Here is a 26,858-nt window from a genome sequence, read left to right as displayed (position 1 = left end):
CAACTCTTTCGCTAAGCTCATATGCCTTTTCTTTATTTGCTACATATTTCTCAACAGTCTTTTTTGCCATCCCATCCATAACTTCGGCTTTAAGAGCTACTATCTTCAATAATATCTGCTCAATTGGAGATTGTGTATGTATAGCTATCGTAAGTTCTTCCTCTGCCTCTGTAATTAGTTTATTATCTTGCTCCCCTTTTTCCTTCAACATTCTTTGAGCACTAATAACATAGCTCAGGGTTTCTCCTCTTATTCCGGCTTTAAAAGCATCCCACACTATCCCTGGTGATGATGTACCTCTATTAATCTCCCAGAATTCCTTAATCCATTTACTCATTCTCTCCCGATAGGACTGCTCCTGGAGCAACGTTCTATCAAAAGTCCATTGTCTCAATTCTTTATTTCTCCTTTGCCCAACTGTTACGGTTAAAACTAGCGGGCTGTGATCTGAAATGATCCTCGGTTCCCTTTCTATTCTTGCTCTATCTATCAGACCTCTCGTAATTAAAAAATAATCTAACCTGACCAATGTCTGGTGAGGAGCTGAGAAGAAAGTACTCCCATCTATATTTGGATGACAATTTAACCATGGGTCTTCCAGCGAGTTATTCCTTGCCATATCTGCTAAGGCTCTAGAAGTCCTTTTTTTTCTCCCCGTATATTTCCTACCAGGATCTAAAAAACTACTATCTGCGTCGTGAATATTCAGATCACCGCAAAAAATAATGGGCTCCGGCCATTGCGCGAGTTCTGCGTCTAAAAATTGGAAGATATCTGGATCATCTCCTGTAGATCCATAGACCGAAACAAGCGTGATAGCTTCCCCCCTGAAGATTAATTCTGCTATAACCCATCTGCCCCACTGATCCTCCAACTTCCTCTTGACCAATGTATCCTGTCTCTTACCCAGAATCGCCACCCCTCTCGTCTTTGTGTTCTGATTAGTTTTTGTTAAAACATTAAAGCCAAGCTGATCCAGTAAATAAGCCTTAGTACCTTCAATGTGTGTTTCCTGAAGGCACACTAAGTCAGGTTTTAGCGATTTTAACAAAGAAGCAGTTTTTAACCTCTTATTTAGCTCATTAAGTCCACAAATATTAATTGAAACTATTCTACAAGTCATTATATTTCATAGTTTCTCCTACTTCCTGTATATACCTATACCGGCAACATTCAGTGGGGTTCTTTGTTTCCTTTCCCATGTTTTTTATTGCTATTCTATTGTGCAACTTGCTCCACCCATCTTTTTTTAATCTCTTACATACACTGTACTTGTGCCCACCACCTACGTGCTTGTTTCCCCCCCCACCACCCTCCCCCCACCCCCCACTGCCCCCCTCCCTTTAAGAGCCCCCCCCCTTGCTACAGGCAAATAGGCCAATCCTGGCCTATGTGTAGCCCCTGTAGTCTGCAGAGTCGCTACTCTCTCCTATCCTGTTTTCTCATCTGTTGAACATATCTGTATATACTTTTGTTTGATGTTACCACCTACGGGGTTTTTGGTGGGCTGCTTACCGGGGTTCTTGGTGGAGTTCTGGTTCTACTCTCCTTTCCTTTGTCTAATTCTGTGATTTCTGCTAGATACTCCGCTGCTTTTATCTCCGACGTAAACATCCTAGCATACCCTTTCCTAATTACTTTCAGCCTTGATGGAAACCGCAAATAAGCCTCTGCGCCTTGTTTTTGGAAGGGACCTATCATCTGCCTTAACTTCCACCTTCTTTCCACGGTAACATGGCAGAAATCTGGCCTAGAAAAAAATGTATTACCGTCAGCTGTCTTCCTGGAGTCAGGTCTAGCCTTATCAATTATTTCTTGTCTAGCTAAGAAATTACCTAGGAAGACCAGCATTGCTCTTGGTCGCGCATTCTCTTGCCCCCCCCCCCCCCCCCCCCCCCCCCGGTTTTTCTTGACGAACAGAGGATATCTATGGGCTCTTTGAACTTCAATATCCCAGTGCCATTTTGACTCTGGAAAGGCTTCTTCCAATATCTTAACCACATATCCTCTGGGATCCTGCCCCTCCCGTCCTTCCTCCAGTCCCAAAAGTCTCACATTATTTCTCATTTGGCGGTTTTCAAAACTTTCTAGCTTCCATTGTAGGTCTTCCACCACCTTTCCTTGATCCACTTTAAAAGTCTGCCATTCTGTTACCTCGTCTTCCACTCTGCTAGTCCTTTCCTCAACTTGTGTTACTCTCCCCTCGACCTCTTCCTGCTTTCTATTTACTCTTCTTAGCGAAGCTAGCAGTTTTTTTGTATCTCTTTTTGCTCTACGGCTTTCTGCTCTAGCCTCAGACTGCATCTGTTTCAAAGTTCCAAACAACATTTCAAGAGTTACATTTTGGGGTTTTTGCCCCCCGTCCTTTTCCCCCTCCTCCTGGCCATTTTCCTGATAGGTCTCTGATGTAGCGGAGTAGTCCCATGATAGTTTCTTGCTCATGCTATTCCTGGACCCTCTTCCGTCTCTTTTACCACCAACTCTCTTTTTCTTTTTAGTCTCTAGATCCCTGGAGCCCTTACTTGTATCAGAATCGGAAGTCTGATCAGTGCAGCTCCCCTCCTTCTTCAGTTTCATGTTCACTGATATCTGTAGTATCCGACCCCTCATTTACTGAAAAGAATTCTGGGGAACCTCCCCTCGTGCTTCTATCTTCTCTTCCACTTTTGCCATTGTCCCGGTCATACTGAAGGACTTGCTGATCTCTTAGGGTCTGGGTGCTTCCCCAGCTCGGGTCGGAGCGCTGCAGGGATTTATTATGCGGCCCTATCTCCACGCTTAATAGTGCGTCTAGCATTTGTAAATTATTATGCCTTTCTAGCTGTTCTGTAGCATTGCCCTCGTAGCCGGCGTTCTTTACTCCCCCTTTGCTCACCTTCATCGCTCCTGTACTCTGTGCCGCTTGATTCGAGCAGTCTCCCGCAGTATTGAGTGGTTGCCCAGCAACCGAGTCTTTGACGCTTGCGTCCTCGCGGTCTGCTGCTGCTGACTCAGTTTTCGCGTTCAGCCCGCTTGTGTCCCGCTGAGCTCCTGATTCCGTCTGTGATATCGCCGCTTTTCCACTCATCGTTTCGCCTTGATGAGGGTCGATCAGCTGGAACTGTATCAGCGGCACCACCGGGGACGCTTTAGGATTGAAAGATTCCGGTAAGGTTGCCTGCCGCATCTGCTCCTTTGCAATCACCGTGCACACGCGAAGGGTCTTTCCTTCTGGGTCCATTGCCGAGTCCTTTGCAGTCCTGTTCACTGCTGAACGGGTCTCCGGTCTCACTTCGGTCTTTTTCTCCTGCCTTTCAGTTTTCTTTAGCAAGGCGCTCTTAGAGGATCGGTTAGTAAGCTCCGTTTGTTTCTTTGTAGCAGTGGTTAGTACTTTTGGCACTGCACCCTCTCTCACTGCTTCTGCTGAGCCTTTAATCGACCCTGTTGCCACTGATTTATCTTTTTCCTTGTCTTTATCCTTCTCTCTGTCCAGCTTAGTTCTCTGGGACATCTTAAAGGGTACTTTAGCGCCGCTCCATAGATTTCTCCAACCGCTAAGCCAGACTTTCCCCGTCTTTGTCGAGAATCTCCTCAGCCAGTCTGGGTTGAACACTCCTGCCGTGCCACGAGATATTAGGTTAGCCAGAACCCACATCCCCGAATTCACATGCCCTTTCACATGTCCTTTCACATCCAAGGATAGGAGAGAGAAAAATAGCGACTTCTCTCTACAGAGCTACGGCGGCCATCTTACCCCCGGCTGTCCAAAACAATTTCAAAATAAATATTCTTTTCTCCTTCCATTTTGTTGCTGTAAATTGCATAAAAAATAATTATATCAGTAGAGATAGGGCACTGTTGGATTTAAGTTCAGACATGTAGTTTGGATTTTTTAACAGTGAAGTTATCTTTGGGCAGTGTATGGTATCAGGCTGGAATTTGAAATATGTTTTATGGAAACAAGGGAACCCCATAAAGCGAACCTGGGGTAAAAGTGTACTTTTTAAGAAACAATGGTTCAAGGGAGGCCTAATAAGGTCCTGAAGAGAAAGTGAAATAGCGAATATTTAATAAACGCTAGGGAGCGAAAGATGTAGGTTCAAGTTGAATCTTTTATTTACTTCCTTTTTTATATATATACACAAATCTTTATACTGTTTTTCAGGTGCTCAAGTGAGTAACAAGGTGCAGGACGTGACATAAGTGATCAAAGTGAACGAACTGTCACACAACAACAACAAGGTTAAAAACACAAAAAATATATACAATGAAATGGGTGTATTTCCTTGGGTGGGTCGACGGCGTTTCGATCTATGTAAGTTTAGATCATCATCAGGACTGTTGAGCCTCCTGAAACTTGCCAGTATGCAATCAGACAAGGAAGCCTTTTTTGGACAGGGTAACTGAATTTGCTGTAGCTTTCCAGAGAAAACAGCGAGGCACTCGGACCCCCTCCTCCTGCCACGTCTACACGCCGAGATTAATTCCAGGCTTCAATACCAAAATATCGCCATAGCGACGACCGCGCTAGCAGGACCCCTTAAACCGCAATTACTTTTAATAATACAACTCCAGTAGGACCCTCGTTCAAAGTAATAGTGACAGAGCGCTACTTGGATCCCTTGATTCCCACGATTGCCAATACATTCAATTCTTTCTCTGGAAAGCTACAGAGGTTCATCGTATTATCAAATGAATGATATTATCAGTGATGTCATCAGTGATGTTATTTGAGATGTCATCAGTGATGTCATCAGTGATGTCACTGACCATGTCATGAATGATGTAATATGTGACATGATCAGCAGTGGAATTCGGGTGCGCTAAATATAGTTAGTGCAACTAACTATATATGCGAATTTCAATGGTTTTGTGTGAGTAAAATAAGGTTTTGTAAATGCTAATTCCTAACTATATATGGTCTATAACCTATGGTTTTTTCAGTGAATTTTCAAGGTTTTGTAAATGCTAATTCCTAACTATATATGGTCTATAACCTATGGTTTTTTCAGTGAATTTCAATGTTTTTTTAATAGCAAATATCAAAAGCTGTAAAATGTGAAGTACGTGGTAGGTAAAAACATTTTCGTGTTTATGCACGCTGATGTGCTTTGAACGCTGCCACCCCTCCCCCGCCCCCTCTTTTTTTTTAAGGAGTATTCTCTCATTGCAGATAATGAAGGGTAGGTAACGCAGGCCTTTGCCCCTGTTGTAATCCGTCGTGCCTGCTTCCCTCTCCATTTGATTGATTGTTATCCAAGCATTTACTGTTTTGGAATTGGTTCTCTTTGGTTCATTCTCTATTTACAAACAAGCACAGAGTCGCAATACTCTGTTTAGTCTTTGCAGATAGTGAAAAATCGTTAGAAAAAACAAAAGGAATCAAGCAAAATCAGTAGGCCACTAATGGGATCTCTTTTTGACCTCGCTAAAATAGAAACATTAGGAACAACACCTCATGAGAAATATGAAACTAGTGAGAGGAACTGAGCTCGACGCCATGATGGCTGCAAGACAGCTCGGCTCCGCCGCCCACCCCGCCCAAAATAACGACAAACCCTATGCAAATATTATAAATATATACAACACACCAGCAAAGTAACAGGGTAAAACGTTTTATTAAATAACTATTTACATGGCAGCCTGCTGCAACATCGATCCAAATGCATGCCGCCATTCCCGGGATTTCTCCCCGACTACTCTGTGGCCTACGAGATGGATCAGTATGGGCATTGGGGATTCACAAGCAACAACAAGCCTTTGTATTTGGGGCTCAAAATCAACAACAGTGACAGAGAACAGAAGCGAACTAAGCACTCAGGGGCTACGTTTAAACGTAACATCATCTCCCCAAAGGTTCATCACCTTACACAGACATGCACTCTGATCTCCTTGGCCTCAGTCAAGCATCAATAGTAAGATTTTCATAGGTGAGTGTAGGTTCATGGTTTTCCATCCACAGACTAAAAGCCTGGAGTGGGACTGAAAGAACCATAACTAGGTAAGAAGGAAGGCAGAGGCTGTAGGAAGGACTCTGGATATGGTATGTTGCTTGGTCCCTGAAATGCTTCGATGTCACTGCCTTGCACAAATGGCATAAGTCCTGGATGTTGGGTGCCATAGTTGAGGGTTCCGAGCAGCGCTTGTAACACTGTCTGAAGCTCATTTGCACCTGCTGCAGCTTCACTATTCTCAAAGTAAGTGGGGGCTGTTTGATGACCTGACTGCATTGGAAAGCAATGTGATGCGGTGCCTCCCTGAACCGCTTGACGGAGGCCCCCGAGGGGCGGTGTGGTGGCGCGGACTCGGAGGGTGTGCTTGGCTCCTGCCCCCTACCCAAGTCTTGTTGCCCTGGTGTATGTAGCCTGAGATCGCCCCCGACATAGGCGGCCGGCTCCCGGGGTCAGGCGTAACTTTTTGCCTTTTGGTGACTCTTCCATTCTGGACCTTGTCCCACAATCCGTTTGACCTGAAGACACGTCCTGTGGTGCCCTGGTCCGACCATCACATATACCTGCGCCAGGAGACGGCGTGGGGTGCACTAGAAGGGAGAGGCGGCGCGAACGAGCCTCCCCCACCTCCCCAGGTGGAGGTTTCTCAGCTACACCCCAGCGCTTCACTCGACCAGCTGACTTGCGCCCGCTCTTGCGACACAGCGCCTCGCTCGGCCGGCTGAATTGCACCTGCTCTTGCTATTACAGCGTCTCACCCGCCATCCAACGGAATTGCACCCAATCTTGCGGTACAGCGACAGGCGGCTGCCACGGAGCTCACAAAATTGCAGTCGGCTCCACAGACTTGTTGCCTGTCCCTTCTGTTGTCATTCAACAGAACTTTTTGGACTGCTGAAAGGGGTTCTGTTCCGACCGCTGGTTGGTGGAGACATTTTTACTATATTCTGGACCTGCATTGTCGCGTAATGCGTCATATGACGCGCCGCGTTAACGCACCCGGAAGTGCTCCGGTGCGCGAAGCGCGGCTTCCCGGAAGCGATCCGGGGCGCGGCGCGCGTAACGTAAGCATAACCGGTCATGTGACTTGTTAATAAAACTTTTCATTGGTTCCTTTTACTTTTGGTTTCCTAATGATGGAAGGCTTGGTCATATGACCTAAAAATAACACTTTTCATTGGTTTAGAACATTTTTTTTCCCCAAATGATGAAAGCCCCACCTTTTTTTTCTCACTCTGACTTGTAAAGCAAAGGACCCAGATGCATTTACAGTTTATCACTAACAATGTTCCAGGCTAATGTTTTTTCCCGGGAAATTTACAACTGTCCTGCAAGTAAAATATTCCTATTTCGAGAAAAAGGGCGTTTCTTCGTCCCATGAGGGAGCCGTTGAGCAAAAGAGGCTCGGCCTGCTGTCTTAGTCGCTGATAGGCCTGAATATCGGATTCTTATCGATCACTTTATGTTGCAGGAGTGGAAAACACAACAGCCCTTGACCATTTATCTTTACTGCTTACCTGCGTATTATACCTTTTAACAGTCATGTAATCGGGCTGCTTTATATCACTTGCCTTTTACTGATTCGAAAACGGTGGCTATTATTCAAAACTTTACCAATCTAGGTACTACCACCATGTTTTGTTTTAAAAACATTTATTGTGAAAATGTCAGTATACAAATACGGGCCTATAACCACGTGGGCCGGCCACAGAGCAAACTGGAATCGTATATGATGAGGGGACATTTACACTGTAGAAGAACGTAATGGGCGGGCCATTAGGTTGGAAGAACTAAGGTGTCTAACAGTTGCGGAATCGGTGGACGTAAATTTTATAATTAAAGTACGACAGGGCCAGTTACAATAAAATTATCTAGATATACATTTGCGGGCAAGTACCATGGGTGACGGTAATTCGAACTTTCAATAGTACAGTAATCAATAACACATCAGAACTTAATATCAATAGGGATGTCCAAATGTTTATTCAGTACTCGTCCCCGCCCGCCATGTGCTTCAAAACTGCATACGTATCTCGTGATATCAAGGCTGGGCAACCAGTACACAACAAGGAGTTGCGAGTCCCATTTATACCGGCGCCATTTTGGGCGAGGCCGGGCTGCGGGACAGACGTCACGCAGCAACAAAAAAAATTCCCTGGAAGAGAACTAGGATTACAGGTAAGCAATTAATCCTTGTAGGCCTTTCAAAAATGCATCGCAACCAGTGATTTAAATAATGACTGGTTTGGCAAGTGTAGAAAAGCGGAGAGGGAAATTTTAACTTTGGACTTAGCAAAACAGAATTTCCGATAACCTGGCCTGGAGATTGTGGGTGGGTGGGGGGGGAAGCCTGGCTGACCAGATAACATCAGTCACCTCTGAAGGAAGATTAAAAGTGTTAAGCTGTCTCTGCTCAACCTCCATGCATGAAGGTGGAGATTACCAAGGTCTCGGTTAAGAACCCACCAATTTTGATAAGAGAAGGTCCTCCCAGAGAGGGGCAGCCTGATCCGAGGACAAATACTCAAAACCAGGAGCGCTGGATGCTGTACTCTTTTTGCACAATCTGGGGCCACAAGAATGACATGGGCCTGGTCCTCTTCACAACTGGGGCAGAAGCAGTATCGGTGAGAAGGCATACAGAAGTCCTGAGTTCCATTCTAGATGGAGCACATCTCCACGTGAGCGATGCCTTGGAAGCTCAAACATGCTGAATTGCTGACATAACTCGTTCTTTGTGGTGGCAAATATACAGTTCTCCCCATTTGTGGAAGAGACCTTTTGCCACCTCCAGATATAACTGCCACTCGTGATACTTTAACTGTTGCCAGCTGAGCTCGTCCGTCCTGACATTCAAAGATCCTGGCAGATGGTGCACCATCATGAAAATCCCTTGATGGTCCAGCCATTTCTAAAGGTGTAGCACCTCTTGACACTAAGTCCAGGACACCAGTACGCCCTGCTTGTTGCAATACAACATGGCAGTTTAGTTGTCCATGAGTAAATGTAACAGCTTCCCCTTGATGGTCAGGAGGAAGGATTTTGATGCCAAGCAGATGGTCCACAGCTCCAAAAAGTTTGGTGTGGAGCTGGGCCTCTCCTAGAGACCAGAGAGCTCTGATCTCCATTTTTTTGTGGTGGCCACTCCATCACAGAAGTGACACACTGGTCGCCACTGTCAGCTCTGGGTGGAGTAGGAAGAGGGGTCTGGCACTGACCCAACGGCAGTCCAGTAACTAACACTGCAGATTTCTTGCACTCTCCTCCGAATTCTGAATGTGATTGGAAAGGACCCCTTGATTTTCTACCTACTGAGACATCAAATCACTGTAGAGCCACCTGGCATGCTTCACTAGCAGGATGCAGGAGACTATCGCTCGCAACCGGTATGTGGAGGTGCTACATAGTTTCTCGCTCCAGTCACGCCTGGGGAATATTAAAAAAGTGAGGAATCTGTGGTTAAAGACTATCAGAAACTCACATTTAGACTATCTAGGGTCTTTTATAGCGTACAGGTAGATACATCAAGCAAGTGCAGAGATCGATCTAATCGCCATGAAGAATTTTGAAAAAAGATGGACAAGAATACAGATGATCGGCATTTGGGGAAAATATTGAGTTATTTTTGGGGGTTATTATTGAGGAGGGAGCTTCATTTGCTATGGCGGAGAGAAGGGCAACGAGGGTCCTGGACCTTCAACTGCTCGGTCTGGCTGTCAGGACAAATGTCCCCTACCACTCCATTGGACAGGAAATCCAAAAGGCTGGATACCTTGGGCAAGAAGTTGTTTTCTTCCGCCGCCCTAGCATTGCGGTCGGTCAACACTGTGTGCCTTTTGGCTGGTATTGCCACTCTTGTACTCTGTTCTGCAGGTGCTGCCCATGGGGGATGCTCGAAGCACACTCTCCCAAGCTATTGCTGATGGGAGAGATGCAGCTAAGTACGCCATTCGCTATTGTCTGGATACAACACACTCACTAGGCAGAGCGGTTTCATTATGGGTGGCCTTTAAGCGTCATGCATGGTTAAGACCACTGCTTATCAAGGGATGTCCAGGCTTCGCTCATGGACATGCCCTGCGATGGCTCCCGTCTTTTCGGAGACATGGCGGACTCCGTGCTGAAGCGCTTCAAGGACACAGAAGAGCTGCAATGTGGCGAGGGCGCGGTACCCACAGACCTTGTGGGTCAGGTAGCCTGAAGTCTGGCCAGTCCGCCACCCTCCTCTTTATTTTGCCCTCGACCATCCTGGGCATCTGGTGGGAGACCCGATAAGCCACCATCCTCACCACTGGAGGTTGAAAACATCCAACCGTGGGGGTCTCCAGATTGTCTGAAAGGACTACTCTCTTCCCTTCGTGACTTCCTCTCCACCCATGCCACCCACTTGCGACAGGCTGACCGAGTACGCGCAATGTCAGCAGTTCTGCATGTTGGAGTTTCCAAGACTATTTTAATTTAAAGTGAAGCTGAGGCTTACTGTACGCCTTTCCACCCATGCCACTCCTGACCAGTGTTCTCAAGAAGAACTGGGTTGGGCTTGGAGAGTCTGGTATTCCTAGCTGTTGAGCTTGACCAGCGGTCCCCCGATTAGGCTGCCTCTTCCAGAGGATCTTCTGTCGCAGCAGCAGGAGAGGGTTCTCTACTTGACACTGCCAACGCTCCGCCTTCATGTGTGGAGATTGAGCATCAACAGTTGATAGCTTTTGAACTTCCACCCGAAGTGTATAATGTTATTTTGGCAGCTCGGCTCCCCTCCACCAATACATTATGCACCTGCAAGTTTGTGGCATGGTGTTCAATCACACTGTTTCACCCACAATCTTGCCTCCCTTTCCCAAGTTTTTATTTAGCCTTACCCTAGCCCAGTAGTGCTCTGCATTGGGTACGTTAAAGGGTTATCTATCCGCCATCGCTGCTTTCCTGTGTCTGCCAGATCGTCCTTCCCTCTTCAAGTCCCCTATTGTAAATCGGTTCCTTAAAGGTCTACAATTTCTACAATATTCATTAATTTTAGATCCCTTAGGAACCCTAACTTGGTCCTCTCTTTCCTCATGTGTGCTCCCTTTGAGCCACTTCATACCTGCCCTATGTGATAGACTTCTAGCCACAGATTCCTTACCTTTGAATTTCCCAGGCATCAGACTGGATCCAGAAGCTTTTTTGAGCAGTACCCCTGCAGGCTGGTAGGTAACGTCTATTGCCTCTTCATTCGTCATCTGCACCAGTGACGCAGTACCTATATAGTGCCACTCAGGCACGCTGACGTCCGATAATTGTTTGCCTCGCCAGCCAGCGCTGATCTGGAGAAAAGTTAACCCTCTGTCATTTTTTCAAGGTCTTTTGCAAATATTTGTTGACTGATTTTTTTTTTTTTTTTTAGGTTTCCTACTGGTATGTCAAGGATTTCGTCACGTAGAGCAGGTTTTAAGCCCTGCGGAGACAGTCACTGGGCATGTCAGTGACTGATTCACACCTTTGTCTGTCTGTTGTCCGTGGACATGACCATGACTCAAAGCTGTACTCCAATTGCCAGGCCATGGTGGCAAGGGCTTTGAGGGAGTGGTCCCTGAAGCTGATAGCAGCCAAGCCCCCTATTCTGCTGGAGTAGAGGTGCCAGTTGAGAGGAAGGTCCCGGGATCATTCACGAAGTTTGAAGTACTCTTCATCCGATTTTAGATCGGTGTGACATTCAGGTAAGAGTCACAAGAAGAAGAGTAGGAAGTCGAAGCACACTTTGACTTCTTGGCATACGCAACAAAGTAGCATCGGCATCCGAGGCCTGGTTTTTCAGAGCCTGTACCTGGGTTGGCTTCCCTGCCTTCCCAAGGAGCCGGAGTGACCCCAACTCTGCATCTCATATTTGGTCCGAATGACCCAGTTGAGGATCCTTCGGGCCCGCATGGTTGGCGGGGGGCCACATATGGCTCCCCCTTACCATGGCAACAGAGGAGGGAGCTCTTTATGCTACTGTGGTGCGGAGAGCGGCTGAGGTCCTTGAACTTCAGCTGTCCTCAGTGGCTGTCTCCTCTACAGAACTCCTACTCCCATTTAATGAGACACTCACTGATGTCCTTCTTGGAACCTGGTCCAAATCCTGGAGACTTACAGTGCCTCACCCAACTCTATACCATGGAGAGCTTGTTGGTCTAAGCTTCTAATTCCCAGGGCGCATTCCCTACTGCACACGCAGACAGGGAATTCAAGAGGCTGGACTCCTTGTAGAAGAATATATATTTTTTACCAGCCTTGTGTTGTCTGTAAACACGGCATGCTTACAGGGCCACTATTCTCGCATGCTGCGTTATGAAGTTGCCCAAGTGCTGCTACAGGTCCTAAAGGAAGCATGGGCCATCCTCTCCCAAACTGTTGCAGACAGGAAAGATGTAGCAAGGTTCATGATCCCTTGTGGTCCAGACATGACCGATTTGCTGGGCAGAGCAGTTTACTCAACGGTCTCACTTAGATGCCATGCCTGGCTGAGAACGACTGGCTTCTCTGGGGATGTCCAAGCTTCCCTTATGGACATACCCTTCGATGGCACTCGTCTCTTTAGAGACCAGGCAGACTCTGCACTGGAGCGATTTAAAGACTCGCAGGCTACAGCCAAGACCTTGGGCCTCTCCGCTACTCCAGGTCCTCCCCAGTCTGCCTTTTGCATCTTCGGAAGGAGTTTTCAATTGCGCCAAGCATATCCCAGCCTCAGAGCTGTGCAAGCTTCCCAGCCTTTGCGTGGACTATGGTACGGTTCCTACCTGCCCTGCCCAGTGGGTTGGGTAGAAAGCGGTCTGGCCCAGCCAATCCATCCCCACCCCCCAGCAACTGCACCCTCCAAACCTTCCTTATCTTGCCCATCTGATAGACATTTAGCCGCAGATTACTTACTTTACATTTCCCAGGTGACCGACTAGATCAGGAAGGTTTTTCTTCTAGCAATACTCTTGCGCACCTGTTGGTGGCGTCTGTCATCTCTGCCATTGTAAGGTCCGCATCACCCATATAGGCACCACCTTGGCGCGGTGAAGTCAGTTCTTTTCTTTATGCATCTGTCAGTCAGCGCAGATCCATGAAGAGAGCTACCCTCTGTCATTTTTTGACAGAATTCCTTCAATGTTTTGTCGAACATTTTTTTTGTCTAGGTTTTCCTTACCTGTCCAACAAGACATCTTGATTCAAGCAGTGCAGCGCCTGCCTCCGTGTCATATTGGTAATAAATCCACACTTTTTGTCTTTGGTGCCTAGAGCGTGACCACCACTAAGTCGTGCTCCAACTCCCAGGTCATTGCTCTGAAAGCTTTGAAGGAGCTGTCCCTAAAGCTGCTTGTGGCCCGGCATAGTCGTTCGACCCGGAGGTCTCATTCCCGGTCCCGGTCGAGAAGAAAATGTGGGCATTCCTCTGGGAGCCCTAAGTCTTCCTCCTCCCACTTGAAGTCCTCGAGTCAGTCAGGTAAGAAGCACAAAAACACAAGAGGCTTTGACCTCTTCCCGTCCATCGGCCGACTCGATAGAGGAGTCTCCACGCTCTAGGCCTGGGTTGGCTCCGTGCTTCCATGCCTTTGCCGCAGCGACCCCCGCCCTGCTCAAAACATTTTATGATGTCATGTGCCTCATATTTGGACTGCCTGACCCTTCAAACGCACCTTTAGGCTCGGAGGGAGCTCCAGGTTCTGTGTCTCTGGCACCAGGTCAATGACTCCCATGGAACCAGACCGACCCAGCACAGTCTCCCAACAATATTTAGTATTTCTTAATCACTTGGCAATCGGTTTTATCTTCCTTTTATTGTGAATAGTTCTCGTTCTCATGTTTTAACTTCGGTTGTTAGAATAGTCATCCATATTGCATGTTTTAGTCTTGCACCTGGTGACACAGCGCGAAGCGCTGTCGCCAGCAAGACTTATTGTCAGTGACTTGCCTCTCAAGTGGTACAGACCGGGGCACGCACACAGCTTTTGGCGATTGGGGTCTGTGGATGCGCTTTTGAAGACGCGCTTGCTTCTAAAGGTTTATTATTCGCGCTTGCTTCTAAAGTTTCACTTTCAATTTTTTAATGCGCATGCGCACTACAAGCGCGGCACGCTCCATCATGTTTCATTCAGGTGGGGCCCTCACCGTGTGATCCGGTATGTGCTGGGTGGGTTTACGGGTTAATTCCTCTTGCTGCTCACCACTTCACTAGACAGCGAGCTCGTCCTCCGCTGCTGTCGCATCCTGTGCTTTAATCCAGCTCCCGACCACAGCCTCACTTCAAGCCTCTCAATCCCTGGCCACCGAGCTCGCCCCATGCTGCTGCCCGCTCCCTGGCCACACACCGAGCAAGGTGTTTCCGATCACTTCCGCTCTTCTCTCGCGGGCTGTGAGTTCACCCAACGCTGTTGCCTGTACTGAACAGTCCGCAATAAAGGGCCAGGAGTCTCGTACCTGGTGGCGCCCTCCTGCCCCCACCGCAGCTTGTCCTCCATAGCAGGCAGCGACGGCTGTGTAATGTGAAGTTGCCAAAGAACCTACCTCACCTACCCTGGCTTCTAGGAGAGGCTAACCGCATCCAGAGACCATGCCATTCGCATACACACATCAGCCAAACATAATGAGTGCAGCCATTAAGATGCATGTTTCAGGTGTTGCAGAGAAAAGGCAGCGTACACTTTAAGTATGTTGATGGGTAGTTTTTTAAATGGTGTGTCTTAAGTGCTCCAAATAATGTCCTCTCTGTTTCCACTGCCCCTACATCCCCCCTCATGTTGTGCTTCTCATAAATTGTTTAACAAAATATCCCAGCATCAGCTTTTTAGTTCGAAACAGCATTGAATAGTTTATTTTTATTTTGTTTAAGTAAAAAAATATATATATTATGTCCATATTAATACATGTCCTAGCTCATTGCAGATTGACTTATCGGAAACGTAACTTAGGTAAAAATATCTACATGGAGAATTCAGGCTTATTTATGTTTTGGGTACAAATGCTGGCATCTAAATTGCTTGCAAAGGTGCTTTCTAGCAACTTCGGGGCTCTGGAATTAGATACAAGGAATTCCAGGAACTTCAGTACTGTCAATTTATATCAAACGGTGATGGGAAACAGCAGGGCGTTGTTGGCTGTAGTTCTGGCAGACCTGCCTAAAGAGTCTCTTGGAAGTGCATGCTGGGCGATTTTGCTTAATTGCATGTGGTACGGTTGAAAGGGGGGGAGCACTGCAGTTGTCTGCAAGGGCACATTGCATGTTGCACAAGGCAATGATTCCATGCATCTAGGTTAAAGTCGTTCTGATGTCCCTGTTCTAGAAGCGGCAATATATACCTGGCCCTAAGAGGCCTCTTTTCGGTATTGCTAATATCGGTCTATTTTCTGGACTGCAATCAACATCCATTAACAGAAATTCACATTGCGTTCGAATGTCCCTACAGTACCACCTAGTGTTGTGCTTGTCCTAAATTGTGCTTTAACAAAATATCCCAGCGTCTTTGTTGGGAAATCTGAAATCTTATTGACTAAGCTACGTCCGCGATTCTATCTTGTCTCTTAAGCCAATAAATCCCTCTTATCTAAATTTCTTGAAGGCGTGGGACTGTGTAATATGGTGCACCAGGCAAAGGCTTTCCTTCCCTCACAACTACCATGCATATTTCTAGCGAATGTCTTGTTTGTTAAGGTGCTGACTAGCAACCGCCCTCTTCCACTACTGCGCTGCCCCCTGCACACCCTGCATAGGGGAGCTGCTTTAAGAGCGTAGAGGCTTCCAGGGGGAGAGGAGCGGAGCACACCCAGTCCGGAGCTGCTTCTGATTTGATTTAAGTCACAAAGCAGAAGCAGCTGTGCCTACCTGCTCGTGATACACACCCAGTGCACTGCTGGGGGAAAGTAATGGCAGATTTCACCCGGTGACATCCCTGGGTTTGAGGAAGGTGGGGTATCATTTCCGTTTTCTGTTTAATTCCTGATTATAACGGGGCATACAGTTAGGAATGTCGGACTTAAAAATGTGACCATTTTCTGAAACAAACGAGTAGGCATGCCACAAAGCGCTTTGTAAATGTTGTAATACAATTGGAAGTGGCCAATAGGTGTGGCATAAGAGTGGTACCGTATGTAAACAACGGCCTTTACCAACTCAGTTTAGATGTGTTCTATTCACGAATTTGGATTACAGTTTTAAAGCTAGTCCCGTGGACTCTGCCAATGCTGGGAAGAAAGAAGGGAAGGAAAAAATGTTTTCTGTATGGAATGTACATGAAATTGAAATGAAATTAAAATCTTTATAAAGCGCACTACTACCACCCGATTTCTTGGCGCTGGGGATACCCCCATGGGACAGTGAGAAGGACGGACTACTGTTGTGAAAAGGCTCGAGCAAAAAGAAATGTTTTCAGCGCTTTACGGAACTCAAGATAGTGAGAAGAAGATCTGAGAGGGAGAGGTAGGGAATTCCAAAAAGCGGGCGCTAGTGTGGAGAATTTGACGCCACCTGACTTCTTCTTCCTAAATCTAGGAACTACCAGCAGAGATTGCGAAGACTATTGCAGATCTCTACTGGGAAGGTAAGCCTTGACCTCGGAAGAGATGAAGCCAGGGGCTGCCCCCATCTTAGCCCAGAAAGTGATACAACCCATTTTGAACAGGGCAAGTTCCTGAATAGGCAACCAATGCAGCGCTTTGAGCAATGGAGTGACATGATGTGATTTGGACAGATTGTAAACCAGTCGGGCGGCTTGGTTCTGGACAAGCTGGAGTCTCCTAAGGTTGTAAGCAGGGACGCCGGTGTACAGAACATTGCCGTAATCTAAACGCGAGATCACCATCTCAGACAAGATCAGTTTACGTGCGAGAAAGGAAAAAAACGTGACCCCTTACGAATAGTGTGGAGGATGAGGAAACATGAAGAGACAACTGAACTAATCTGAGAGTGCAGAGTGAGGTGAGCATTTAGTTTGATCCCGAGGGTTTTGACCGAAAAGGAAGGAATAGGAGGGGAACCCAGGGAGGAAGGCCAAAAGTGAGAAACCCACAGACTGGAGGAACCACCTGTCAAGACCAACTCGGTCTTGTCAGGGTTGAGTTTCAGGTGGTTGTGGTTCATCCAGTCCCTGATGAAAAGCATAACAGAGTGAAAACTATAAATAGAATCAGGGGAGGATGCTAAATTAAAAATAAGCTGGAGGTCATCAGCATAGTTGTAAATAGTGACCTCCATCTGCTGAAGAGCCAAAATAAGAGATGAAATGTACAAATTTAACAAAAGAGGGGACAAAGAGGAACCTTGCGGAACTCCACACTGAACCTTGACGTAGGATGCCGAGTAGTTAGCCAGATGGACGGCTTGGGTACGGTCCCTCAGAAAAGAGGCCAACCAAACCAGAGCGGTTCCCCTGATACCAGCCGCCCGACACGGGAAAGAAGAATGGAATGGTCCACCGTGTCAAAGGCGGCGGATAAGTCAAGAAGAACCAAGGCCTGGGGTTGGCTGGTGTCCATGCCTTCTCTGAGGTTATCCATTACCGAAAGGACTACCGACTCCGTGGAGTGCGCCGGACGGAAGCCGGCCTGGCGGGAAGCCAGACAACCATTCTCCTCCACAAAGGCACTAAGTATACTGGTGACATGGCGTTCAAGCAATTTGCCCAAAAACGGAAGCAAAGAAATAGGGCGATAATTAACTAGTGAGGATGGGTCTGCACCAGGCTTTTTCAAAATGGGGGTAATAGTCGCAGCTTTGTGGAAATGAGGGGCAATACCTTGGGCAAGGGAGTTATTAAGAAAAGTGAGCGGGGGCAGGGCAGGCCAAATAAATTTGTTTTAGAATATGTGCAGGGCAAATGTCAGAAGGAGAGCCTGACTTGACCATGGAAAGACGGGACGGAAAGGTTTCTTTACTCAGTGGAGGGAGATGGTCGAGAGTCGACCGGGGAGGCACTGGTAGTGGGTCCGTGAAAGAGGGGGAGGGAGGAGGAATATTAGACTTGATAATTTTAATTTTACATAGGGGATAAAAAACTGAATGTGATAGTGTGATGACTGAGTGTACTATTCAGATGTGAAATAGTCCAGCGCACACTCCAGCGAAAGCACTCACAGGAAGATGGATTGATAGAGCAACCAGGAAATAGCATGAGCTGAGCATGTACCCTAGGTTTTATCTATCGGTGCGTTCTGTTTACTTGGGCTTTTCCTCCCTTTCATTATTCCTATCCCACATCTCTTCTTCTACCTCTCCCTATATTCCTCTTCTACTTTCTCCCATCATCTTGTTCCCTCCCTTGCTCGCTATTTATCTACCCACTCTTTAAATAGGAAATTAACATTCCGGTTGAAAACAAGCATTTGCAATGCAATAGGTCTTGCATTACTGAAAGTTAGAGCTATTGGTGTTGCATTATTATTTGCAATGCCAAAAGCTCAAACTTTTACTAATGCGAGACCTATTGCATTACAAATGCTTATTTTTATTCTTATTACTCAGTGTTTTTATTGTTAAACATACCTTGTCAGACAATATGATGGCCCAGACCAGGATGATTTGTGATGAACTTGGAGAATTTCAAATAATTGTTAGCTCTAGAATGGAAATAAAACAAATGTTCGAATATAATAAAAAAAGTGTGTCATGGAAAATTTGAATGGGGTATTAAAACTTTGTAACTGCAGATTATATTAACTGCTTACATTAAATATGACATTCTGTCAGTTGATAGAATGTATGGTTTACATTTTGTGGCCTTTATTCCTGCTAGTAATCAGCTTGTGCCTCTGCTCTTTTTTTAGGCGTCAACCAGTTTTTGTATGGAATATCTGATGAAATGAGACAGAAGCACCGGGAACAGGTTTTTCAAGTCAGCCATGAGTCTGTGGCTAAAGTCGCTAATAAGTGAGTTCTTTTGCGCTAAATAATCTGTATAACCGCCTAGTCTTAATACTGTGAAGTATTTCTCAAATTCATATAGGTGTAAATTTTGTTAAATTGCCCACTGTAATGTAGTTAGCTGTGAATGTGGTGTTCCAGAAAGCTTGGGAGCGTCTAATATATGCCTGCTGCTGAAAGAAACGCCAGGCCTATTTGGGGAAAAAAGTTGAGGGTGAAAAGCTTTTAGCTGAATTCGTAAGTGATTTCTAGGATTTGATTGAATGTTATATTAGTCGCATGTAGAGCACTTAATGGAAGTGGTGGGAGGAGGATCAGAATTAAGTGGAGGAAGATGATGAGGAGGAGGTGGGTGATCAGGAGTTTCAGGAGTATGATGATGATCATGAAGAGGAGGAGGAGCAGTAGGAGATGGAGGAGGTGGAGGATCAGGATCTTACATTTGAATATATTCAAATGTCATGTTTAAAAAAAAAAAAAAATTTGATAAAACCCATTGTTGCATATTGCAAATCTGCAAAATTGAGGAAACCTATTTTACTAATGACAAAATGTCAGTGTCCACAAATTAGGCTCAAGTTCGTCATTAAGGCCTAGAAATAAACTACTGATAAACTCATGCAAAAAAGCTTAAAAAATAGCTTGCCAGTCCTTCCTTGGAATGTTCATAAGTGTTATGCCATCATTACTTTAGTGGAATTTCTCTATCATGCACTGCACAAATAGGAATTGTCGGTGACAACCTTGCAGTGTTGATTCTTCACTTTTTCAGAAGTGAAACCAAATAAGGATACTTACAATGTGAAGTTTTCACCTGCTAAATTATATATTGAAATTTAAACTCCCAATGTCTTTTATTTGCCTCCTTCCCTCTTTTAGGAAACTGTATAGTGTTTTAAAAGAACTCTGCCATTACTGTGTTTTCTCGTTCCCCAGAACATACAGTAATAAATTGACAATTCTAAATTAATCCTACTATGGGGAAATCTAAAGTGAAGAAAATAACTTTCTGCAGAAGTGTAGAGCTTTGAATATATACATGTCTTGCCCAAATCATACAGAAATGTTGGTTCCTTGTCTGTGGATGCCTGTGTGAAGTTTGCTTCACTCCACCCTTTCTCTCCATGAGGGACTCTCACAGCATTTAACAGCATTTAACTGCACTGTGTGGTAGGGGCATGTAATGTATTAGACTGCAGAAACTATATTCAACAGCTATTTTTTTTTTTAATATTGTTAAAGTTCAGTAAGGTTTCTTGATAGTTTAAATGCCTCCTTTATATGAATGGGCAATAGTGTCTGTCTTAAGAGGTGTTATTCTTTTGTGTTGATTTTTCAAAAGATCAAAGAGTATTTCTATAAAACACTGCTCTGCACAAAGGCAACACTGAACAAAATGTATCCACAAAATTCTTATTGCATATTAGTGTTATTTGCAAGAAAGTGAAATTGGTCACCTGCACCTTGTGGAAACAAGCTGTGAACAACACTTTCTGATAGACTTCTTACCGCACATTCCTCACGTTTGAACATTCCCTAGGCGTCCAACTGGATCTGAAAATTTTGCAGTAAGTCTGTGCGCTGGTAGGTGGTGTAGATTGGCTCCATGTCTTTACCGTTAATGGCGCAAATGATGTGTGTAGTGCTGTATAGGCGCTACCGTGGCGCGCTAACATCCGTTCCTTTTTTACCATACCAACGCGTGGATCCGGAGAGCTACCTCAGTCACTTTTTGAATTTTTTTGTTGACTTTTTTTGAATAATTTACTCCCACTGTGCTTAGGAACATGTCCTCTAACACACCCACAGCCTTGTAGGGAATGTCCCAGACAGATGTCTGTTTCTGTTCATCACTTGGTCTGTCTGTGGTTTTCAGGGATCTGGTTACTAATCCAGGGCCTGCACTCTGACTGTTGGTCAATGCCCCCTAAGGCGATCCAGGAGAGAGCCACTAAGCTCAGTGTGGCGCTGCACAAGAAGGCGCCACATTGTTCTCTGTACGGATTCCAAGCAGGATCTGAGGCCTAGTCTCGCAGTTCATCATCTTTGAATACCAAGTCATTATTTTCGAAGTCTAAAGTGAAAGAAACACAAGAAGAAGTTGTTCAAGCATACTTTCCTTTCTCCCCTTAATCTCCTGCTTCTATGCCCCACTCCAGCGGAGCCAGAGGCTAGGTCTACTCTGTGCCTCCCCAACTTCTCCAGAGCAGGAGCGACCCATGCCCAATTTAAGGAGTATTATATGGCCATGCACTCCATTTTTGGGGCCTGGCTCTCTTTGATGCACCTTTGAGCCCCAAGGAGCCAAGAGGTGTCCCTGTTGGAGTTATGCTGGCGATCCTTCTCCTGACACCAGATGGGTCTTTTGGCTCTGCCTCCGGATCCAGACCGTGGCCTGTGCCAGAGAGTGTCTTCCTGACGCCGCAAATTATATTACCAGTGCCACCTAGTGACTCAGACCTAATTCGCCTGTCTGACTCTTAGATGTCACTGCTTGACTCCGGCACCATACAGACATGTCAACCATCTTGCTCGGACACACTGCCACTGGCCTTTGACTGTCCTAGTGTGGAATTGCACCTTGGGGTGGGGGGGGGGTTGGTTTAGACGCCTACCAGTTCTTTGACCCTTCTGAGAAAATGGCCCATTCATGCCAAGAGGAGAATCAGCACAAGGGGCTGGGAGATACCAGCGGACTGGACATGTCCCCAGATGCTGGCCTGGTCTCGTCTTCGGGACTTGCAATGGAGAAAGGCACTTCCTTCGCTGTGGTTTTGAGCAGGGAGGCAGAGATCCTCGACCTGCAGCTTCCCTCCATCAAGGTTAAGAGGTGCTTTCAGCCATGGCTAATCGCTTCTGAGCCCCTGCTTCCCTTTAATGAAGCCCTCACTTGGGGACTTGGGCCTAGCCCTGCACAGGTGTTCCAGTACACAGGATGATTGACCGTCTCCACCACCCGATCATGTGGACCCAGCTTTCTTCATACATAGCCCCAACACCTGAAGGCTTGGTGGTGCAGGCTTTGACTGCCAAACATTATCCAACCTCTGGACAGATAATCCAAGAAGCTGGACACCTTCCGAAAATGAATCTTCTCTTCAACCAGCCGAGCACTGCAGTCGGTGAACATTCATGCCTCTTGAACCGATACTCCCATAACTTGAGACCTTGTTCTCACAAGTTATGCTGCCCATTTTCTCTGAAGATGCCCAATGCAAAAACAACAATTGATGGACAGAATGCAGAACAATGTCATACATTCACCCCAGTACAGAGATCTGGGCCTAAATCCATCGTTTTTTTGCACTCCACACCACCCCAGGTATGACATGGCCATATGCAAATCAGCCTTGACCCTGTGCCTCATGGGAACAGTCCAGCCCGAAATTCCAAGCCATGTCTTCCCTGGACCGGAATCAAGCATCCTAGGACCGGTTTCTGGCTATCAGCTGTCTTCAGCCAGGATAGCTTGACTCCAGTGGTGTGGAGAGCACGGGACTCACGTCTGAGCATACCCTTTCCACTCGGGCCGACGAATGCAAAAACAACAATTGATGGACAGAATGCAGAACAATGTTATACATTCACCCCAGTACAGAGATCTGGGCCTAAATCCATCGTTTTTTTTTTTGCACTCCACACCACCCCAGTTCAGACATGGCCATATGCAAATCAGCCTTGACCCTGTGCCTCATGGGAACAGTTCAGCCCAAACTGCCAAGCCATGTCTTTCCTGGACCGGAATCAAGCATCCTAGGACCGGTTTCTGGCGATCAGCCTATCAGCCGAAGATGCCCAAGCCATACTTTACCAAGCCATAATTGATGGAAAGGACGCAACAAAGTTCTTAATCTTGTGTGGGTTGGACACATCTATGCCACCACAACTGGCTTTTTGAAGGTTTTCCATTCTGCTTTGATGGACGTGCCCTTCGACTCTTTTCTGTTAGGTGACTGGGCTGATTCAGTGTTTCAAAAGCTTTAAGGAATTTGGCAACCAACAGATCTTTAGATTCTTCCCTGGCATTGTGCCAGCCGCACAAAACCTTTCGCCTCTTCCATAGCTATGGTAGGTGTTTGCAGCTGCTCCCACAGTGCTAGTCATACCCTCAAGATCACCATGCATCCCAGTCTTTTGGAAGTAGCTCCTGCATAGGACATGTCAATCAAAGCCAGCTTGTTGTCCAGTCCTCGCTAGCTGCCACAGCCCCTAAGCCCTTTCAGCATGCCCTCCATGTAGCAGAGCCATTCTTTTGTTGAATCAAGCATCATCTGCCACAATGCTTCAAATTGTCCAGAGAGACTACTCCCTTTCCTTCTTGGGAAAGCCTTTGCCAACATCTCCAAAATGGCTGATGTAGGACCATCTCTTCTCTCTCCCTCAGGAAGTGCCGGTTGTGTTGGCCAAAGGAGCAATCAAGAGGATGTGGTTCTTATTCCCGCACTTTCTTGTGTCGAAAAAAGATGGAGTCCTCAGCCCCACATTAGATCTACGCACCCTTAATGCCTTCCTGAGGAAAGAAAAATTCAAGATGTTGGCTAAGATCTGGTCTACCCTGGAAACTGAATGGTAGCGTTTGACTTACAGGATGCTTATTTTCACATTCTCATCCTAAAAGCGCAGAGGCATTACCTGGTGTTCACAGTAGGCCACCATCATTTTCAGTTAACTGTGCTCCTTTTTGGCCTCACCAGTGCCCCAGGTGATCACAAAAGTGGAGGCGGCGGTTGCAGCTCAACTTCATGGTCCTAGATTCCCTGTCTACTCGTACCTCGACAACTGTCTACTGAAGGAGGGCTTGCCCAAGGCTTTTGTCACCCACCTCCAGACTATGGCAAACCTCCTGAGTTTGTTTGGGTTTACTATCAACTTGCCGAAGACCTTTCATCTGAGTTATTCTGGAAAGATTGCAGTTCCGCGCATACCCTCTGGTGCGGAAAGTCCAGGACATTCAGGCTTTATTCCCGATGTTGCAACCTCTGTCCTGAATTTCAGTGAGACTTACAGAGGCTGCTGGGTATTCTGCAGGTGAAGCATACCCAATGGCACACGCCGGTGCTGTAGTGTGACCTGAAGCCCCAGTGTCCACAGCGTCAGGGAATCTCTGCCACCTGGTCCAGATCTCGACTTTGACTGCATAAAATCTTGTAGTGGTGACTAACGAACTGTGCCCAGGGAACAAGCGAAAAAAGCCAGTACCTTTCTAGATGGGGATATAGATACCATTCACATTCACGAAAGTGAAGCCATCGGGATCCACACCATCGGTTTCGAAACCGAATGTGAAAGCTCCACTGGTGGAACAGAAGGCTCTAGAGGCGTCAACATCTAAGAAACTCAAAATGGCCGACTTGAAGAGCCACGCCTAGATGGCCGACCCCAAAGCGTCAAGGCGATTCCAAAGCTCTGGCTGCGCCGGCTCCGGCCGTCGGGGCCAAGGATGGCACGGTGTCGGCTCCGAAGACGGTGCCTCCAGCCGACCCGTCTCCCGACTCGGGGAAATCGTTCAAAACGGTCAAGCCCTCTCCAACCTTGACAAAAAAGGTCGTGGAGTCCCTGCAACGGATTCGGAAGGACGCTGTGGTTCCCGAACCGGAGGGCGTGAAGCCGAAGACCGCATCGAAGCCGGCAAAGGTGCTGACGCCTATCCGCTTCACCCTGCCGCCAAAGTCGACGCCGAAAGCCTTCGCTCCGAAGCAGGGGGCGGACGTGCCCTCGAAGGGGATGTCGACGTCCAAAGCGTCATTGGTGGTGTCGAAGCTTCGACTCCAGCCACTCGCGGAGGAAGAGCGTCGAGAGGTCATCATCGACGCCAATACTGGGAAATTGTCTCTCCTCAAACGGAAAATCACCACGGAGCCGGTGTTGGAACATTTTCGAATTCCTCTCAAAAACAAAAAGGGCTCGGCGGGCACTTCAGCCCCTATGGAGCCTTCGTCTCCCAAACACGTAGAACGTTCTCCAATGCGTTCCAACGCGGGAGAGGGTGACGATGATGAGGAGGTCGAGTACAACTCGGATCCGGAGGAGGAACATGAACCTTGGTCGGCCGGAGCGGACCCAGACGACCCGCAGTCTGGTCAGGAACCGCAGCTCTTCGCGGCAAAAACCTCACCAACGGAGGACTCTGCAGCCTTCAACGCTTTGCTTGAGAGGGCCGCAGCTAACCATGATGTTGAGCTCCACTCAGATCCTGTGGATGTGGATTTTTTTTGTTCGACATTTTCTCGGTGGCCGAGAAGTCAGTCAAGACATATCCAATGCTCAAAGAAGTACTAAAGCACGCGCCAGAGGTCTTCAAGGAGCCCACTCGGGCACGTGTCATCAATCCTCAAATTGACAAAAAGTATAAGGCAGCGCCCTCGGATCCAACATATATCAAGGGACACTTGCCACTGGACTCTTTGGTTGTATCCAACGCTCGGAAGAGGGCGAATTCACAGACCACTGGTGACGCTCCTCCCCCAGACAAAGAGTCGAAAATATTTGAGGCCTCAGGGAAAAGGATTGCTGCGCAGGCAGCTAACATTTGGCGCATTTCAAACACGCAGGCCCTACTTGCACGCTACGATAGGGCTCACTATGACACCCTAGAAACACTGTTGCAGCACTTACCTGACCAGTACAAGGAGGCTGGGGAGATGTTAATTCAGGAGGGCAAGCTAATCACTAACGCTTCCATCAAATGTGCGCTAGATGTGGCTGATACAGCCTCCAGGGCAATCAACACTAGTGTGTTGCTAAGAAGACATGCATGGCTTCGGATATCAGGCTTTAAACCAGATATACAAACAACCATACTGAACCAAACAGTTAATCCTGACCACCTGTTTGGCCCCGAGGTGGATGCGCCACTTGAAAAAATGAAAAAAGACACAGACACTGCTAAGTCTATGGGGGCCCTCCAATCTCAGCAGTTTCGGGGTGGTTCTTTTCGCCGCTCCAATACCAGAGGCACCTCAAGGGGTCAGGCATCGCAATCCACACAGTACTATAAGAGCAATACCCAGGCCTCATACACCAACAAGGGTAGAGGTGGCTACAGAGGCAACAACGTCAAGGGCAGGGGACGTGGAAACAACAGCTCCAGGTCCACCACCGCCAAAAAGCAGTGACGTCTTGTCACTGCCCCCCGACCACACAACACCGGTCGGGGGGAGACTCCAGCAGTTCCTGCCCGCGTGGAAATCCATCACCACGGACAGGTGGGTCAAATCTCTTATCCAGTACGGTTACTGTCTGGAACTTACTTCCACTCCACCAAACATACCTCCAAGAAGCCGTCCTATGTCCGGCGAGCACTTGCACTTGTTGCAGCAGGAGGTCAAAGTCATGCTGCAAAAAGGGGCAATAGAGCTCGTTCCACTGCAAGAAAGGGGAACAGGGGTTTACTCCCTGTATTTTCTAATCCCCAAAAAGGACGGATCCCTCAGGCCCATCCTGGACCTCAGGCCCCTCAACTGGTATATTCTCTCGGAGCACTTCCATATGCTCACGTTACAGCAGGTACTCCCTCTGCTTCAACAGGGGGACTTCCTGGCTACGTTGGATCTAAAAGATGCATACTTTCATATCCCCCTGCATCCTTCCCACAGGAAGTATCTCAGATTCACGATCCAAGACAAGCACTACCAGTTCAGGGTTCTGCCGTTCGGGGTCACCACAGCGCCAAGAGTCTTTACAAAGTGCCTGGCGACTGTGGCGGCGCATCTACGACGCCAGAACGTCCACGTCTATCCTTATCTGGACGACTGGCTCATTCAGGCAAAAACAGAGCAGCAGTGCGCCGACCACGTGTCCCGCACCATTCATCTCCTGCACGATCTGGGATTCTCGCGGAACTATCCAAAATCCCATCTCCAACCCGCCCATGTACGGCAGTATCTGGGCGCGACAATAAACACACTGGCAGCCACTGCGCAGCCAAACTCAGTGAGAATCGCCAGTATCCAAACGCTGATCCAACGATTCAGACCTCAGCACTCGCTTCCAGCGAAGGTGTTCATGCAGTTGATAGGCATGATGGCCTCCTGCATCTCCATCGTCCCGCACGCGAGACTACATATGCGTCC

At 47.2% G+C, this 26,858-nt stretch overlaps 1 protein-coding gene across 1 annotated transcript in view; it reads left to right on the top strand.

Annotated features, from left to right (window-relative positions):
• PITRM1 (pitrilysin metallopeptidase 1) overlaps positions 1-26,858 on the top strand; it is a 354,406-nt gene that overhangs the window by 300,313 nt on the left and 27,235 nt on the right. Inside the window, exon 26 of the mRNA XM_086941520.1 lies at positions 18,690-18,792. Within this exon, the coding sequence (XP_086797646.1) occupies positions 18,690-18,792 (103 nt within the window). The remainder of the gene's footprint in view (positions 1-18,689; positions 18,793-26,858) is intronic.

Source organism: Lissotriton vulgaris, chromosome 10, assembly GCF_964263255.1.
Source record: "Lissotriton vulgaris chromosome 10, aLisVul1.2, whole genome shotgun sequence".
NCBI classification, from domain to species: Eukaryota; Metazoa; Chordata; class Amphibia; order Caudata; family Salamandridae; genus Lissotriton; species Lissotriton vulgaris.
Note: the sequence above shows the minus strand (reverse complement) of the source record. Positions and strands in the feature narration are given on the sequence as shown.